General features: G+C 35.3%; 1 protein-coding gene across 17 annotated transcripts in view; it reads right to left on the bottom strand.

The window, feature by feature from the left end:
- Pum2 (pumilio RNA binding family member 2) overlaps positions 1-17,554 on the bottom strand; it is a 79,692-nt gene that overhangs the window by 46,157 nt on the left and 15,981 nt on the right. For 12 of the 17 annotated variants that reach the window (XM_075983986.1, XM_075983993.1, XM_075983994.1 and 9 more), the window contains exons 2-5: positions 14,689-14,757; positions 6,591-6,699; positions 3,461-3,648; positions 2,526-2,692 (exon numbers count right to left, since the gene is read on the bottom strand). In XM_075983986.1, coding sequence (XP_075840101.1) covers positions 2,526-2,692; positions 3,461-3,648; positions 6,591-6,699; positions 14,689-14,739 — 515 coding nt within the window. In that variant the 5' untranslated portion in view covers positions 14,740-14,757. Of the gene's footprint in view, positions 1-2,525; positions 2,693-3,460; positions 3,649-6,590; positions 6,700-12,671; positions 12,746-13,645; positions 13,771-14,688; positions 14,758-17,554 lie in introns of those variants that run through there. The other 5 variants (XM_075983996.1, XM_075983995.1, XM_075983990.1 and 2 more) reach the window with 2 other exon arrangements.

Below are 17,554 nucleotides of genomic sequence, written 5' to 3'. Positions count from 1 at the left end.
TGTCCATTATTACATCTTAGGACTATACCATCTAAAACTTGTCTAAAATCACAGACAAAAATTATGTAAGAAAACAAGCTACTAGACAAATATGGAAAGGTTAAAAATAAAAATCCACTCAACAACAAAACAAAAACCAACCAGACATCATGGTTATGGTTTCAATTACTGAAAGAAGTCTTAACTAAAACAAAAGGCTGACTTGTGACTCTGGGGTTTTCTAAGCAATTTCTTTTTTATCATTTGGGCCTGTTTCCTTAATCAGAATGAATGTATGACTGGGTAGCTCGTTATAACTAAAAGAATGAAAGAGAGAAAGAATGAGCAAAAAAGCAAACAGCAGACAATCAACCAGCCTGCCTTCTCGAAAGCCCCATATAATAGTTACCTAAAAATCATCAAGTTATTTCTGTTGAAACAATCAAAAAGATATGTAAATGTAGAAAATTTTCAAAAATTAAAGTACATAAACACACACAAAAATTCTATATAAACAAAATAAAATGTAACATTTCTCTACCATACTATGGCTTCTCCCCTGGTGTCCCCAAGAAATCCATTAATATTGAATTAAAATTTCAGCACTGGTTTCCATTTGCATCAACATCCTTCATGTTTCTAACATTCTTTTTACATTATGTTTAATCCTCAATTACAGTTTTTCTCTTCTACATATACACTTCCTCCAAGTGTGCTGCTTTGAGGAACTAACTATGCATTCATTCAAAGTATAAGCAAAGCATAAGTATGTAAGCTTGGTGGCAATAAGGCACTTTACTTAATGCCAGCTATTCCATCAAACCTAACAAACCCTAATTTGAGGTATTCTACATCAGCCTAAATTTGCTAGCATATACAGAGTAGTTTACAAAGTAACTATTAATTATAAGATCAGCTCACTAGGCATTTAAACATTCATGCTATTTTCTAGCCAATCACTGTCTTTGCAATACTACAAATGTTTTTCGCTTTTAGCAATGCATGGGAACAACAGACCAAGTTTTTTTTTTAAACCCGCCTACTCGAAACATAAGGGAAAACAAAACAGGATTTCTTTCAAATCAGCCGTTAGAAAAGGTGGAATAGCCCTAAACTTCATTCATTTCAGTTTTATTTCAGTAATATATAATATGCATTAAATATTTATATATGCATTACTCAAATTTAATAAAGTTGAAAAAGAGACCAATTGGTAACAGTTATTTTTCTGAAGCCTTTTTACATGTCAAGTAGAAACTGATACTTTTTAATTAGTAAATCAAACATATATAAAAAAATAAACAAAAATACTAAGATAGTAGTTCATATTTTTGGTGGCCTTTTTCTTTTTCCTCGAGACTGGGTTTCTTTGTGTAGCCCTGGCTAATCTCGAACTCATAGAGATCGCCTGCTTATATTTCCCGAGTGCTGGGATCAAAGGAGTGCGCTACCACTACCCGGCTCATGTTAATGTTTATAGGGAGAAATAACCTTTCACATAAAATGACTCAATACAGCAAAAGCAGATTAAAAAAAAAAAATATGCTTTCAGTGGTGCTATTATCTTGCTATAGTTAATGGTGTATTAACACTTCGATTATAAATATATAATCAACTGAGTTTTAAATGCCTGACCTTCACTAAAACATAATAGCAGTAAAGTAAAATCAGGAAAAGGTTCTAAATAAAGAACATTAAATTTCTTTCTTGTCAAAAGAGGTTTACTGGTTTTGGATGCTTTTTTGCATGTGGAACAGAAGAAAATGGAACTTTAACAGTTACTGAGGCAGGAAATGCAGGACTATAAAATGCAAGTAACTATGCTGTTACTGAATTCCCATGGTCCATGAGGTAAAGGCTCAACTACTACCAGAGGCTGCAGAGGTCAGCCTGAAGCATCAAGTTTCTAGCATACAGTAAGTGTGCAGTGCTTATTCTAAAAAACAACAGATAAACAAAACTATGTTATTTAACTGCTAGGGGAAAAATAAAAACCTTCAAGAATTCCAAGTTTAAAAGCCAATCATTTCCTATTTGAAGGAACAACTATGCATTAGCACAATTCACATACTCTATGAAAAATCATGGGTTCCTAAACTAATTTTGCCTCACATATCTAAGATAGGAAAAAAAAAAAAACAAACAATGGCCTGGGATGGCAAAGCATTTAACAGAACAATACAAGAGAAAAACCCCACTGGAAGATACTCAAGCACAACTTGAAAGGAGGGGAAAAATCATATTAAGCCTCTAATTCACTAATTAGCAAAGAATAAATCTCTAATTTAATTCATAGTTGACAAAAAGTAATCACAGCCTCTAACATTATTCTTCCAACACAACACTCTGTTTTAGATACGGTTTTGAAAATTTTTAATGATTTTTGATCATTAATTCCATTAAAAAAAATTCATCCAGATTAACACAAGATACCAAGGAAATAAAGCAACCCTAAATTGGAAAACCATCAAAATAAATTACAACAACTAACTGCAATAACCCCTAAAGAGATACGTTTTTCTTCTTGAAAAAGTTAAAAATCTTACTTAAAATCTTTGCAATCGGCATCCATTCCATTTGGCAAACCTCTGCCATTTATTTTAGAGTCCTCATCATCTTGTTTAAGATCTCTGTTTTGGTCCTCCTCAAATGGAGAAGCCTTTCCTTTTTGATCTCCTTTCTCAGGTCCATCTGTTTCAGCATCTCTAGTACCCTGAGGAAAAAGAATCTGTTTGATTCTCAATACTTAATAAACACAAAAAAATGGCACCAAAAGGTGACCTAAAACTACCCTATAGGGTATGTAACAATAAAATCAATAATTTTTTTTTAGGTGAACTAATTTAGCAAAGGCCAAAAAAAAATTAGTAAAATCTAGGCATTTATAACAGAAGGGCTAAGTCAACCTTAACTATAGCGATACAGGAAAAGCAGTAACACCACAAATTAGATTATAATACTTAATTCATACATAATTTGATTTAGTTTCAGATTAAATACTATCAGGATTAAAAATTTTCATTTTGTAAAGTTTTAAAATATGATTTGGTTTGTTAACACAGTTAAAATATACTTAAAATTATTCTACAATTTCATGTATTTTGTGAACTAAGTGAAGAAAACAAATGGCAAACACCTTTAAATTTCTTTCAGTTCTATGAACAGAAAAATACACTAATTAAGCTGGACACAGTGGTCCATATTTGTAATGCCAGGACATGAGAGGCAGAAGCATGACAACTGCCATGAGTTCAAGGCCAGCCTGGTCTACACAGTGAGTTCTTGGCTAGCCAAAGTTATACAGTAAGATCTTATACCAAAAGGAAAAAATAGAAGAGCAAAAAACCACAAAGCAAACAAAATCACTGAAAATACTAAATTTTACCAAATACTATTTGCAATGAATACCTGCAAGTAAAATTAAATGGATAAAACCAAAAACGGAAAAAAAAAATACTAAACTTTTGCTCAAAATACTTACAAAAGTTCCCTTCCTAAATCGAGAATCCAATTTATCAGCAGGAGAGGAACTTAAGACATATTCTACCATGCTCACACCAAGGCCTCCACTTTCTGAGCGCGGAGAAAGAATTGCATTTACTTCACTGTTTCCATGAAAACTCTGTCCAGATCTTCTCTGTACCATAATAGGCTGGGACATTGAATGATCTGTTTGAAAGAAAAACACAATAGACTTTTACTTTTAAGCCAAGTAAAATACAATCATACAAATTAAGATACCAACCTAAAAATAAATAAATCAGTATTTCCTTTTAGTGTAATATTTGTTATGCACAAACAGCTTTTCATTCTGCATAGCTGGGACATCTTTTTTCAAATGATACATTATATTATTTGTGTGTATATGTGCATATATGCATGCACATGCGTAAGTCAGAGGACAATTATTTACAGTTTCCTCCTTCCACTTTGATATGGGTACAAGGGATCAAACTCGGGTTGTCAAGCTTGTAGAAAGTGCCTTTACCAGCTGAACCATCTCACTGGCCTTAGAGCATGTTTCTTAAAAAAACAGGTAAGACGTCAGAAGAAGACAACTTTGTGGGGTTGTTTCTCCCACAGTTATGTATGAGTTTTATTTAGTGATAAAAGCTTATGTAATTAGAGTCAAACAAAAAAAATCAATGAGGCAGAAAAATGACTGAAGGCTGAGGTTGTTTTTAAGTATAAAACCTAGAAGAGAAAACAAGAGATCACAGTTCTCAAGCTCAATTATACAGACCCACAACACAGTCATTAACAACTAATACCAATTGGGCTTAGAAAAATCAAATCCCAGAATTTTATGTTCATGGTGAAAAACCAAAGTATCAGATAAAGACTTTTTAAATACTTTCTAGTTTCATTTTAGAAAATTATGCCTCCAACATAAACACTTCTGTTGAAAAAAAGCCTATTTTTAACACCTGAGAGCTAGCATAACTTAAATATAATCAATAAATTGGAGACAGCATTCAAATAACCCCTTTTTCCCATTTGTACTCATTAAGAGATTTCCCCTTATATCCCTTCCTTTAATCAATCACCCTCACAGTTTAAATACAAGCATACTATGAATTATGATAGGCATTATCATATAATGGAGAGTCTAAGAACAAACAAGACAACCTGATTTAGTAATTATTATTACTATTACTGTGATAAAAAATCATGATCAGGGCTGGAGAGACGGCTCAGTGGTTAAGAGCATTGCCTGCTCTTCCAAAGGTCCTGAGTTCAATTCCCAGCAACCACATGGTGGCTCACAACCATCTGTAATGAGGTTTGGTGCCCTCTTCTGGCCTGCAGACACACACAGACAGAATATTGTATACATAATAAATAAATATTTAAAAAAAAATCATGATCAAAGGTAACTTGGAGAGGAAATAGCTTATCTCACAGTTCCACGTAACAGTACATCATCAAAAGCAACTGTTCTCCTAAGTAAAGGATGTGCTTCTCATAGGGAACGTGAATCCCAACACAAACTTTGTATTTTAAATTGATAATTTATTCTAATATAGCTCAATTAGACTACAAGAAAAACATTCTTGTTTGTTTTTCAATACAGGGTTTCGCTGTAGTTTTAGAGCCTGTCCTCGAACACTTGGAGGCCAGGCTGGCTTCAAACTCACAGCAATCCACCTGCCCCTGCCCCTGAGTGCTGGGATTAAAGGCGTGTGCCACCACTGTCAGGCCTAGAAAAACATTCTTAAGGGTGTGAATCTTCTCTTTCTAGTCTCCAGGTGGCATAATTTGGCTGAACAACAAAGAAAATTTCTATTATTGTAAGGAAATATAAGCCAAAATTAGCTGCTCACAAAATTTTCAATCTATGAATTTTCTACAACTCCCTTACCTTCAGGGTTTTAACTTTGTAGCATTTATTTTATATAGGGTAACAAAAAGATTTTTTATTAAGTTTTAAATCTCTTTATATTAATTAATAATTATATTATTGATCTGGATGATAAAAACACTTACTTAACAAATTTTTAATTAAAAAAAGATCTATCCAGGCAGTGGTGGTACACACCAATCCCAGCACTTGGAAGGCAGAAGCAGGCAGATCTTTGTGAGTTCAAGGTCAGCCAGGTGTACAAAATGAGTCCAAGGACAGCCAGCTGGTACACAGAGAAATGGTCTCTTGTATCCAAAAAATAAAAAAATCTGTTGGCCTGGCACAATGGCTCAGTGGTTAAGAGCACTTGCTCTTGCTATGTCCCCAGGTTCAGTTAATGAATCCATAGGCAGCTCACAACCACTCAAATTTCTAGTTCCAGGAGCCAGATGCCTTCTTCTGATATCCTGGTACACACATACACCTGTAGGCAAAAACACTCAAATACACAATAAAACAAATAAATCTTTTAGGGGAAAAAAAAGACCCTGTTAATTTATTCACAAAAAATGTTAAGGTCGGAAAAGCAGGATCTGTCTGCCTGTGTCGCCCAAGCACTGGGATTAAAGGTGTGTGCCACCACTGCCTGATCTCTAGTGGCTTAGCTCTGCACTCTAATCTTCAGGCAAGTTTTATTTGTTAAAACACAAACAAAATATCACTACATTTCTTACTTTGTTTATTTTGTTTAGCTACTTTACACTCAGCAATAAAAAGAGAAAGCATCTATAAAACTTATTTACCTATCTAATCCTTAAATTTGATTCATGGGGTCTCTGTGAGTTCGAGACCAGCCTGGTCTATGAATTGAGTTTTAGGATGGCCAGAACTGTTACACAAAGAAACCCTGTCTCAAAAAACTAATAATTAAGTCCAAATTTTACAAATAAGGCCAGGTGGTGGTGGCACACATCTTTAATCCCAGCACTTGGGAGGCAGGGGCAAACAGATGCCTGATTTGTAGAGCTAGTTAGGGCTGTTACACAGAGGAAACCATCTCTTGAAAAAACCAAAACTGAAACAAGGCCAGCCTGGTCTTCGAGAGCCATGGCTATACTGAGAAAACACAAAATAAGAAAAAGAAAAATCTAAACTATAAGCTTCAACAAAGGTATCACAGTTTTTTCCCCCAAATTGTTTATGGATAGGCAGGGTTTTAAAAACACTGAATTTATTCAACTTTCTCATCCAAACACCAATAACTTACGAGAAGTTCCCCACGCAGTCTCTCTCCATTCATCATCCGCAAGAAATATGCCTTTTTGTCCATCTTTTGTTGAATCATCAGGTTCCCAAAACTTTTTGGTAGGCAAAAGCTATTTGAAAGAAAAACAACAACAAAAAACTTTTATAATATCATACAATTTACAAAGAGTAAGTATATAAGGAACTGCAAACATATCACTCATATATACACATTAATCTTCAAGCAATCTTTTTTCCAAGCTCTCTCACTGAACATCAAAGTAACTCCTCACTTATGCACTGGCTCTAATAATTCTAGGCCTTCAACTATACTGCTAACATTTTTATTATATCCTGATTGTCTTTCTTTTAAATTTTTCATTAGATTTATTCCATTTGTGTAAAAGTTTTGCCTGCATATATGCATGCATACCACATGAGTGCTTAGTGCCCAAGGAGGTCAGAAGGGTATCAGATCTCCTTAGACTGGAGTTATTGATGGCTGTGAGCCACAATGTGAATACTAAGAACTGAACCCAGGTCCTCCGAAAGAGCAACAAGTGCGTTTAACCACCGAACCATCATCTCTCCAGCCCCCTCATGATTTTCTTTCTATATTAATTCTCTTTAAAAGACTTACTAAATTTCCTAATGATAACAAAAATGCCCAGAAGTTACTAAATTTTCTTTCACTTCAATAACCTGCATTTGAACTATCTCATCAAATATCCAGAATATAAAGTTTTCTTTTTCTTTTTTAGTTCTCATTCACCAGAAGTAAACGTCACAACTCTTACTAGCTCTTAAATAGGAGCAATATCTCAAGCCCAAATCAGAAGCTGTGAATTAACACAGTACACATAAAGAAAAACACTAACGGTATTTTTGAGGTAATAACCTCAAGGCCTTATGCTCTATGCTATATGGTAACATGTGAAAATGAAAGTCAGCAGGACCATTCAGTAACTCTCTCTATTCCTGACAATTGGAAGCAGAATTACGTTTGTTTGAACAGATTTGTTTTCTTAGATATACATTTGGCATTTTAAGTAAGCATTCATAAGACACTATTTCATCCTATTAAAGGCCAAGTCATTGAGAGCTCATAATCAGACCTGTATAATATTCTAGTACTACATTGATCACACTAGTTACCTGTGTTTGCCTCTTTAAAGGCATGGTGACCTTATCTTCAGAGAACTTACAAACAGAAGGAAAGAAAACATGACTCAGTAATACCTGATTTAGGGTCTGAGAGATAATGCAGTAATATATATAAATATATATTAGTGTATTTTCAGGAGGAGGGGTAAGTTGCAAGGTGAGAAATACAATAAGCATAAATGAAACATGAAACCATGAACAAAATTTAAAACTTAAGATAATGCAGTGTTATACATATAAAGATGTAAGAAGACCCAAATTTGACACTGGTAAAGCTAACCAGGTTGATCATGAGTAACCTTAAAAGCATGTTAAGGAAACTCAGTTTTACTAAAGCAACAGGAAATCAAGATAGGTTAGCAAGAGCAACAGTATGTGTTGTAAAACCAGTTCAGCAAAATCACAACAGAGCCAAGACAGTAAGAACTGAAAGAGTGTACTGGCAGAAAAGAGCTGAGAAATAAATGGATCTAGGAAGACATTTGGAAGATCAAAAGGAGTTGATTACAAATGGTAGGAAAATGCATAAAACCTTAAGAAATAATAAATGATAGTGTTACTAACCAAACTGAGAAGCAGTGCTGAACGGAAAGGAACATGTTCCTAATTTTTACAGATTTTTTTTTCTTTTCTTTTTTCTTTTCTTTTTTTTTTTAAAAAAGTCAGTGTTTCTCTGTTTAACAGTCCTGGCTATCCTGAAACTCGCTTTGTAGACTAGGTTGGCTCTGGCCTTGAACTCAGATCCACCTGCCTCAGCCTCCCAGTGCTGAGATTAAAGGCATGCACCACCACCACCTGGCCTACAGATCTTTTATAAAATAAAAATTTATAATTTTTAAGAAACCAACTTTAAAAAAAAAAGCCCAGTTTTTACAGGTTAGGATCTTTCTAAATGTCATGTCTCAGTTAAAGTACAGACATTTTAAAGAATAATCTCCTCTGACAAAGACTCCAGTAAGTATAAAACATTTTATATTTAAATAATATAAGATAAAGTTTTAACTAACAGGAGCACTAATCATAGGCATAGAAGTAGCTAAAGCATTCATCTTCTGAGAGAAATAAAAATAACAGTATTCTGGTGTGGGAGGTCCTTCTGTCTATGTGTTGCTTTTACTGGTTAATGAATAAAGAACTGCTTTGAACCTATGGCAGAGAAGAACAGAACTAGGTGAGGAAAACTAGGCTGTATGCTGGGAGAAAAAAGGGCAGAGTCGAGGAGCCGCCATGGCGCTGCTGTCAGAGTCAGACATGCAGAAACTTTGCTGGTAGGCCATAACCTTGTGTTTATATACAGATTAATAGAAATGGGTTAAATTAATATGCAAGTGTTATTCAATAAGAAGCTAGAGCTAATGGGCCAAGCAGTGATTTAATTAATACAGTTTCTGTATGACTATTTCGAGTCTTAGCTAGCCGGGCAGCCAGGAACTAACAAGTGGCTCTCTCCTCCAACAGTATTCCACTGAGAAAACTATTCCATTTTTTTGAGATTATATTCCCAGAGTGTCTTTACAGACCACTGCCTTAAACAGCAAAATGCAAAACTAGGGATTAGCATAGTGGTAAAGCACCGGCCTAGCATACACAAGGTCCTCTGCTTCATTCTCAGCACCACAAAAAATAAAATGCATATCGCTTAAGTAGGGGAGAAAACCCATGTCAAACATTCAATATGCCAATTTTGCCAAACACTAAGAAAAACTGCATTTCTTACTTCGCAAACATATTTAAGTTATTGGATACACAGGAAATAATTTAGCTAAAATCAACACTTCTACTAAAAACCTCCAGTACACTCTAGAAATGCTTTGTTAATTTTTTAAAAAGTACTTTTAGTTGAGTGTGTATGTGCTGCATACAGTGCACGCACATCACTGTGTTTAGAGGCCAGAGTCAAGATGTGCCATTGTCTATGGCTCTCTGCCTATTTGCCCTAAGACAAGGTCTCTCAGCACAGTAAAACCTTACCTTTTTTTTTTGGAAGGGGGGGGGCTAGGTTGGCTGGCCAGTGAGCTATTGATTTCTGCCCATGGCTGGAGTTATAGGCGGTCATGGCTACCTACTCATGCTTACCTATTCAGCCATCTGCCTAGCTCCTTAGAAAATATCTTCTGTGACAATTTAAACACTCATTTAAGCACTATTCCTAGCTTGTGACCCTAGTTTAAAATAGATTGAACATAAAATAGATGAAGGCAACTACTCAAGAAACAAAGAGTTAAAAAAAATTGAGAAATTGGAGGTTAAATAAATTGAGACAGAAAGAGATCTGTCTTCAAGAATTCTTTGATTAGCCAGGCGGTGGTGGCGCACACCTTTAATCCCAGCACTTGAGAGGCAGATCTCTGTGAATTCGAAGCCAGCCTAGTCTAAAAGAGCTGATTCCAGGACCATGGTTGGGAAATCCAATGTTTCTTGTCTTCAACCTCAAAACTCTGATGACTGACACAAAAGTTTTTCCTCCAGAAAGAATTTATGGCTGAGCAGTGGTGGCGCACGCCTTTAATTCCAGCACTCGGGAGGCAGAGGCAGGCGGATCTCTGTGACTTCGAGACCAGCCTGGTCTATAAGAGCTAGTTCCAGGACAGGCTCCAAAGCTACAGAGAAACCCTGTCTCGAAAACCAAAGGGGAAAAAAAAAAGAATTTATGACTTGCCCTCTCACTGTAAAGAAACAAATAAGGATCCTATCTATACTGCCCCATAAACAAATCTACCAAATTTCTATTCCAGTATTTGAGGCATACTTATCTATAAACTGTTGAACAAAAAGCTCAAGCTAATTTAAACATAATTAACATTATGTTTAAAACTAAGTTCATATTGCTTATCTCTGAACTCAGATGCTTTCAAGAAAAGGAATGTTGTGACAACAGACCATAAGGAAAAAAGATGATGTATAAGATCACTCTACTATAAGTTCTCTCTCTCACACACATACACACGAAGTTGTGGAGAACAGCAACAATAAAAAAACATGATTTAATTATTTAATTCTCTCTCTATATATACACACACACACACACATAAAGTTGTGGAGAACAACAACAATAAAGAAACTATGATATAATTTTCTGAATTTCTATAATAGTGTTCTTATAGCCTTTTAATCCTTTCTGTAAATAAAAGATAGTAACAGTTTTTAGCTTTTCAATTTATTTCTAAAGAAAATATAATAAATCTGCTATTAGATTGAGTCTACAATGAAAGACCACCAAGAGACTGTTTAATGCATCATCTAGCACATAGTAGCCATACTAGGAACCTTTCATAGCCAAAGTATAAATCATTTAATTACCTGGTTATTTCAAAGAATTGCATCTCATTATCAAGATTTTATCTCTAGCTATTTAATTTTATTTTTTCTTGTGTTGTTTAAGCATTTCAGAGAGATGAAACCCTATTTATTACTTAAGAATAGTTGTCTAATAAAGTCTTTCTCCATAAGGAAACACAGCCAGAAGGTTAAATACTAGAAGGGTTACATACAGCTGATAAAGAGTACTACTGGGATTTAAATCCTTAGTCGTTTCATTGTAAGGCTTTTCTCTTTGCATTTATTATTACAGAAGTTTCTTTTTCAATCTTAGTGTAATTCATAACTATTCCTAAGAAATTCCTGTATTAAGATTATCACTCGATAAATAAAAAATTTAAGATTACTAATAGTCTTAACTCTAAGAATGGTTAAAACAGTGATTTTATAAATATACTGCAACCCTCTAAAACACTGTCTGAAATAGCTGGTTTTCTTTGTAGGTTTTGTTTTTTCAGACACTTCTCTCTGTGTAACCCTGGCTGTCCTGGTATCATGTAGCCCACAATGGCTTTGAACTTAGAGATCCTCTAGCCTCTGCCTCCTGAATGCTGGAATTTAAGACATGTACCAACATGTCTATATAATAAAGCTGTTTGATTCCACTTATCCCTAACAACTCAGATCAGTAAGAGCATTTGAGTTAAGTCTTATTTCTCTTTTCAAAGAACTCAGCATTAATTGCATAGCTTAGTAAGATTTCTGTAAGAACAGAGCTACTCTATCATTCTATATAAGATTTTGTTTTTAAGACAGGACCTTATTTTATAGTTTTATCTAGCCTGGAAGTCACTATGTAGAGCAGGCAGGCCTTGATTGACAAAGGCCCACCTGCCTCTGCCTCCCTAGAGCTGGAATTAAAGGTGTTAATTGCCATGCCAGGCTCTACTTGAGATTTTAAAACACCAATTTTCTTTAATATTTTTCTAAAATACTCTGTCAAAATAGGAGAATTTGTTACACTAAGCTATGAAACTGCCTCCTCCAATAAAACTCATTAGCTCGGTGATCTTAAATTTTGGTTTCCCCAAAAAATTTCGGGCAAGGTCCTTTTATTCTGTTATTTCAAGATTCAACAAGAGTCACCTATATGACAGTTAATAGGCATGAGCTTTGCAGTATACTTGATTAAAATACTGCATCTCTATATAAACCAATAAAAAATAACTCTTCCTATGGATCATATTTGTTTGTTGTAAGCCACATGCTATAATGAAAATCAGTAGGTCTTTGACAAAAACATGCTACCGGAGGAAAAGAGTGACTTTATGAATATATAATACAGACTCGTTTCTATCTTTGGATGAACAACTTAGAGTCTGACCTATGGATGATAGTTTAATAAACCCACCAAGAAATACAAAAATGGTACATTTAAAATGAGTCCTAGAAGTAAACATGATTCTCCATATTAGAGATTTATAACAGTTAAGACCCAATAAGCAAAACCTTACCCTTAAAAGGAAAGAACGGGACAATCTATTAAAAGGGGGATTTTTTTTTTTACATTACAAAAACAACTCCGATAAGCAATTTTAGAAAATTCAAGAGCCAGAGAGTACAGGCTGCTTTAATTTATTCCAATGAGTGAATTCTGGAATGAAACAAACAAGCACCTCACCTGTCAGTAAAGGAGGAGAAGACTGGTGAGAGAGAGACAGGCAAAGAAGGAAATCCCAGAAGGTTCCCTGCTGCCTGTGAGATGAGGAAAGATAGAAAGGCTTGTGGGAGAGAACCCAGAGACAGAGATTTGATAGGCTTCTTAGCTATCTCTTAGAAGTAACAATATTACTGAAAAACTGTTTTAAATTTTAAAAAAAGCAAAACCTGCTTATTTAAAAGTATTTTTTACTGGATGAAGGTCACTGATGAAACGGGCCTGCAGCCCTCCAGACAGCAGGAAATTAAGGCCCTACAGCACTCTGGGTATCTACTAATAAAGAGTGGATTTTAGCTTATTTAACTATTCTGCCCAACTCCTCAACTTAAAACCTTTGTCTACCCATAGACAACTAATTCAACCACTGCTTCTGACCATAATTTTTAACCACAAAGGTATATTTAGCTTTCTCAAATTTTATTTTCAAATAGAAAAAGTCAATTTGTATATAAATCTATAATACACATAGAAGAATCATACCTAGAATTGATGTAGGATTCTCACTCACTCTTACAAAAACCAAGTCTGTCAAAGACTGGAAACAGAAACAATTCAGGGATGCTTTATTATTTTAGTATTTTAAGATAGGGCTTTCCTACATAATCTAAACTGACCTTGGCCCACGAAATGCTGGAATTGCACAGCATTCCCAGAACTGCTGTTAAGATATACTATTCTACTTTATAAAAACCAAAGAAAATAAGTGGCAGGTAAAAAACAAAAACCCTTCCAACTGTCTCTGTTTAGTCTGCTCAAGTGTAAATAACGCCTGAAGAGCCATTTTGCTACAAGATATAGGCTTTCTTTTAGGAGCAAAAAAGTATTCCCTCTCTCAAATTTTTCTTAGGGCCCAGATTAGATTTGACCTTATGTACTGTATGTACTGAACTAACAAGTTTATTTTGGCAATACTTAGCTTAAGCACCTTAACTCACCCTTAAATCAGTCCTCTGAAAATGACAAACTCTTTGGAAAACGCTGTTCTGAAGAAAGGGAGGGTTAGCTAGCTGCAGGGTGCCCTCTTGTGGCCCAAAGGAGTGACTGGACTCTCTTTCTGCATCTGAAGAGCACAGCATTGGATGGAGTGAGTCTCATGAAGGTCTCTAATCTACTAAAGTAAAATAATCTCCAGGAGCAAGCAATTAATTACACATCTTAGGTCTGTTTACTGTTATTTTCTACTATCAAAGTCCACACTTGAGTGTGTAATATAGAATACAACAAGGCTATGTCCACGAGAGTTTTTATCAAAAGTTTCCTAAAGTTCATTAGGAATATGAAAAACTAAGTATTTTAGATGCCTTAAAATATGTAATGGTATGGTTAACTGGGTACCCAAAGAAAACTATAGATTAATAGAAAAGATAACATCCTTCCAAAATTGTAGAGTACCTATCATGCTAAGCATTCAAAGCTAGCAATTTATAGGAAATAAATACAAAACTGTAATCGGTAACATAATGAAAGTATTTATAGGGAACTAAATGAGAAGTCAGATGAGGAAGTTAAATTCTAATGCAGATAGCAATGGGATACTAGGCAAGTCTTACAGAGGATTAGAAGTTTATTAAATATCTTTGGTGAACAAGAAAGATTTTTGGGAAAGAATAGTAACAATCAAGCATAGCTAAAGCAAACAGCATACATATATAAAATGGCAGAAAAGGATGTATTCTTTTGAGCAGAGCTAATTCTAATTACATGACTCATTACCAAATATTAAGACATTATTTAACCAAGTCAATCAAAATCACCTAGACACAAATAAGCACACTAATAATGTCTTACTGAATTTAAGTTACAAAATGAGCAACCCCCCAAAAAATCACAACTGCACAAATACATAATTTCAAGGGCTTTTTAAAAAACCTATATCTGAAAGCTGCAACTATTATTTCCAAGATTTATGGTTTAGAAAAATAAACTTCAATGAAAAATTAATGTGAATCACAAATTTTTAGTATTGATAAGTTCTTACCTCTCCCATTCCCCGAGATTCTAATGCAAGAGCTTGAAAATCATGATTCATTTCATCCACAGATCAAACCTGGTAAGTAACAAAAATTGAAAGTTAGCAGGAATTTAATAAAGTATTAGCTATATGGTATGGGTATTAACTAATACTACCACATTCCAAAATAAAGAAGAATAGATGTTTCTATGAAGACAGGTTTTCCCAAATAAATTACTCGAGAGCAAGCTACATTGAAATGGACAAGTTTTTAAAAAAAAATAACTGTATGCCAGCAGACCACTACACATTCTTGTGCAAGAAAATGAAGTAAAAAAAAAAACAAGAAAAATGAGTCCAATCATTAAAGCATTTCTTTTTAAGTGTTATAATTACTACTACAAAATAATTTTATGCTAGTTAAGATTGTTAGGATTTCTGAAAAATTAGCATCATTTGTGAACCTAATTTATGTAATTTTTCCCTGTAAATATTTAGCAAATAATTAAATGGTGCTGAAGGCTGGAGAAATGGCTCAGAGGTTAAGAGCACTTACTGCTCTTCCAGGGGTCCTGAGTTCAATTCCCAGCAACCACATGGTGGCTCACAACCATCTGTAATGAGACCTGATGCCCTCTTCTGGCAGTGTAGGCACTCTATACTTAATAAATCTTTAAAAAAAATAATTAAATGGTGCTTTACTTTTTAAGTGAAAACATTTAATCTACAGTGAATTAACTACAGTTTTGTTGTGGTTTCCTCAAGAAAGCATTTCTCAGCCCTTCCATTCTCAAGAGCTGACCACTCCCTCTTATGTGACAATGTGTTGTTATTGGTCCCCTGCCTCCTCCAACTAAGAAACTAAAGAAAAAATAAAAAATAAAAAACATGCAAGCTTGAAGGTTCTCCAAACTTATAGCTTTGAAATTCAACTAGAAAAAATCCTATTATCTCCCCCCCCCCCACCCCGTGCACACACACACCCTTCACAGTTTGACAAACTGAAAGAACTAACTATACTCCTTCCTGCAATACTCTCTGTCCTACTCTGTGGCTATAGTTAATTTTGCTTTCCTAGATTTCTAGTTACTACTCCACGGATTCCTGTTTTCCCCCTCATCTCTTAAATCTTAGCATTCCTTGTGTAAGACAATCTCTATTCTCCATGCTTTGGGAGCTATCCAGATGACAGCTCTCAAATTTGTATTTACAAACTAAACAGCTTATTCTCCACAGCAGTGACATTTCTTTTCATTTTTTTCTTTTGTCTTTTTGGTTTTTTTTTCTTTTTTTTTTTAATATTTATTGATTTATTATGTATACAATATTCTGTCTGTATGTATGTCTGAAGGCCAGAAGAGGGCACCAGACCTCATTACAGATGGTTGTGAGCCACCATGTGGTTGCTGGGAATTGAACTCAGGACCTTTGAAAGAGCAGGCAATGCTCTTAACCTCTGAGCCATCTCTCCAGCCCGGTTTTTGTTTTTTCAAGACAGAGTTTCTCTGTAGCTTTGGAGCCTGTCCTGGAACTCGCTCTGTAGACCAGGCTGGCCTCGAACTCACAGAGATCCGCCTGCCTCTGCCTCCCGAGTGCTGGGAGGCAGTCATTTCTAAACTGGTAGATTTTTATTTTCTTGATGTACCACAAAAAGTGTCCTTTACTTCCTTTCTTACAATCATTTTCATCATTTACCAAGTCCTGTTAAACCAATCTTACCCAATTTAATCTGTTTTCCAGCCCTTTAGTTGAGAATATCATCTTTTAAAGATCCAAACACTGCAATCGTCTTCTCACCCTTTCATTCTGCAATCTAATCTCCAAATTATCTTTCTGAAACTACTCTGATCATGTGACTCCTGTAGTCTCATCCCTAAAGATAAAGCTCAAACTCTTTTATGTGGCTTACAAAGAAATATGTTAGCTAGTGAAGATGCCTGCCACCAAGCCTAACAACTTGAGTTTAAACCACTGGACCCACAGGTGGAAGGGAAAGGATGCCCTCGGATGTCCTCTGATCTCCACTAAATAGTTGTGGGGAGCTGATGAAGTCCTGAGTCAGTGTGTATTGCTGGCATGGGCACAGCAATGTCAATCAAGGATGCCTCAGACCATGACAACAGCTAAGCTTCTTCTAAATTGTAGTGTTTATGAACATTAACCAGTGTGTATACAAACTAGCCACAGTTTTCTCCTCTCAGATGACTGCTTCCCTACAGAGACCTCCTATGAGGCTAGCTAACTTTAATTCTTCCTCATGCTGTGAATTAATACACAGGCTGAATTTTCAGGGATCTAGCAGATAGCCTCCATTAGAATGAACAGAACCCACATGATCCCAGGTGGGCTGTATGTGTAGTTTTTTCATTCCCACATTGTCCCAGTTAGGTTTCCTGGACCAAAAGGCAAATGTTAATTAATAAAACAAATTATAGTTCAGACATCTGGTAGTTTTAGAACTCTGAACAAAGAAACTGATGTTTCTTCTCTATGTTCTGATACAAAGAGTTGCTACGTAGATTTGCTGTGAACACTAAGTCAGACAGGAGTGGTTGGTAGGTAAACATTCAAGTCAGCTAGTAAAAGAGTTTGGGGTGGGGTGTTTAGAGAGATGGCTCAACAGTTAAGAGAACTGGCTGCTCTTCAAGAGGACCCAGGTTCAATTCCCAGATCCTGCATGGTAGCTTACAGTTGTCTGTAACTCCTCTTCCAGGGGATGAATGTCCTCATACAGACTTACCTGTAGGCAGAACACCTACGTATATAAAATAAAAATAAGTTACTTAAAAAAAAAGTTTCAGAGGCTGAAAGATGGCCCAGAAGTTTAAGTCAGAGGACCAGAGTTCAGTTCCCAGCACCTGCATTAAGCAGCTCACAACTCTAGCTCTTCTGA

The sequence above is a fragment of the Microtus pennsylvanicus genome, chromosome 8 (genome assembly GCF_037038515.1).
Source record: "Microtus pennsylvanicus isolate mMicPen1 chromosome 8, mMicPen1.hap1, whole genome shotgun sequence".
NCBI classification, from domain to species: Eukaryota; Metazoa; Chordata; class Mammalia; order Rodentia; family Cricetidae; genus Microtus; species Microtus pennsylvanicus.
The sequence above is the reverse complement of the archived record's forward strand: the minus strand, read 5'-3'. Positions and strand labels throughout refer to the sequence as shown.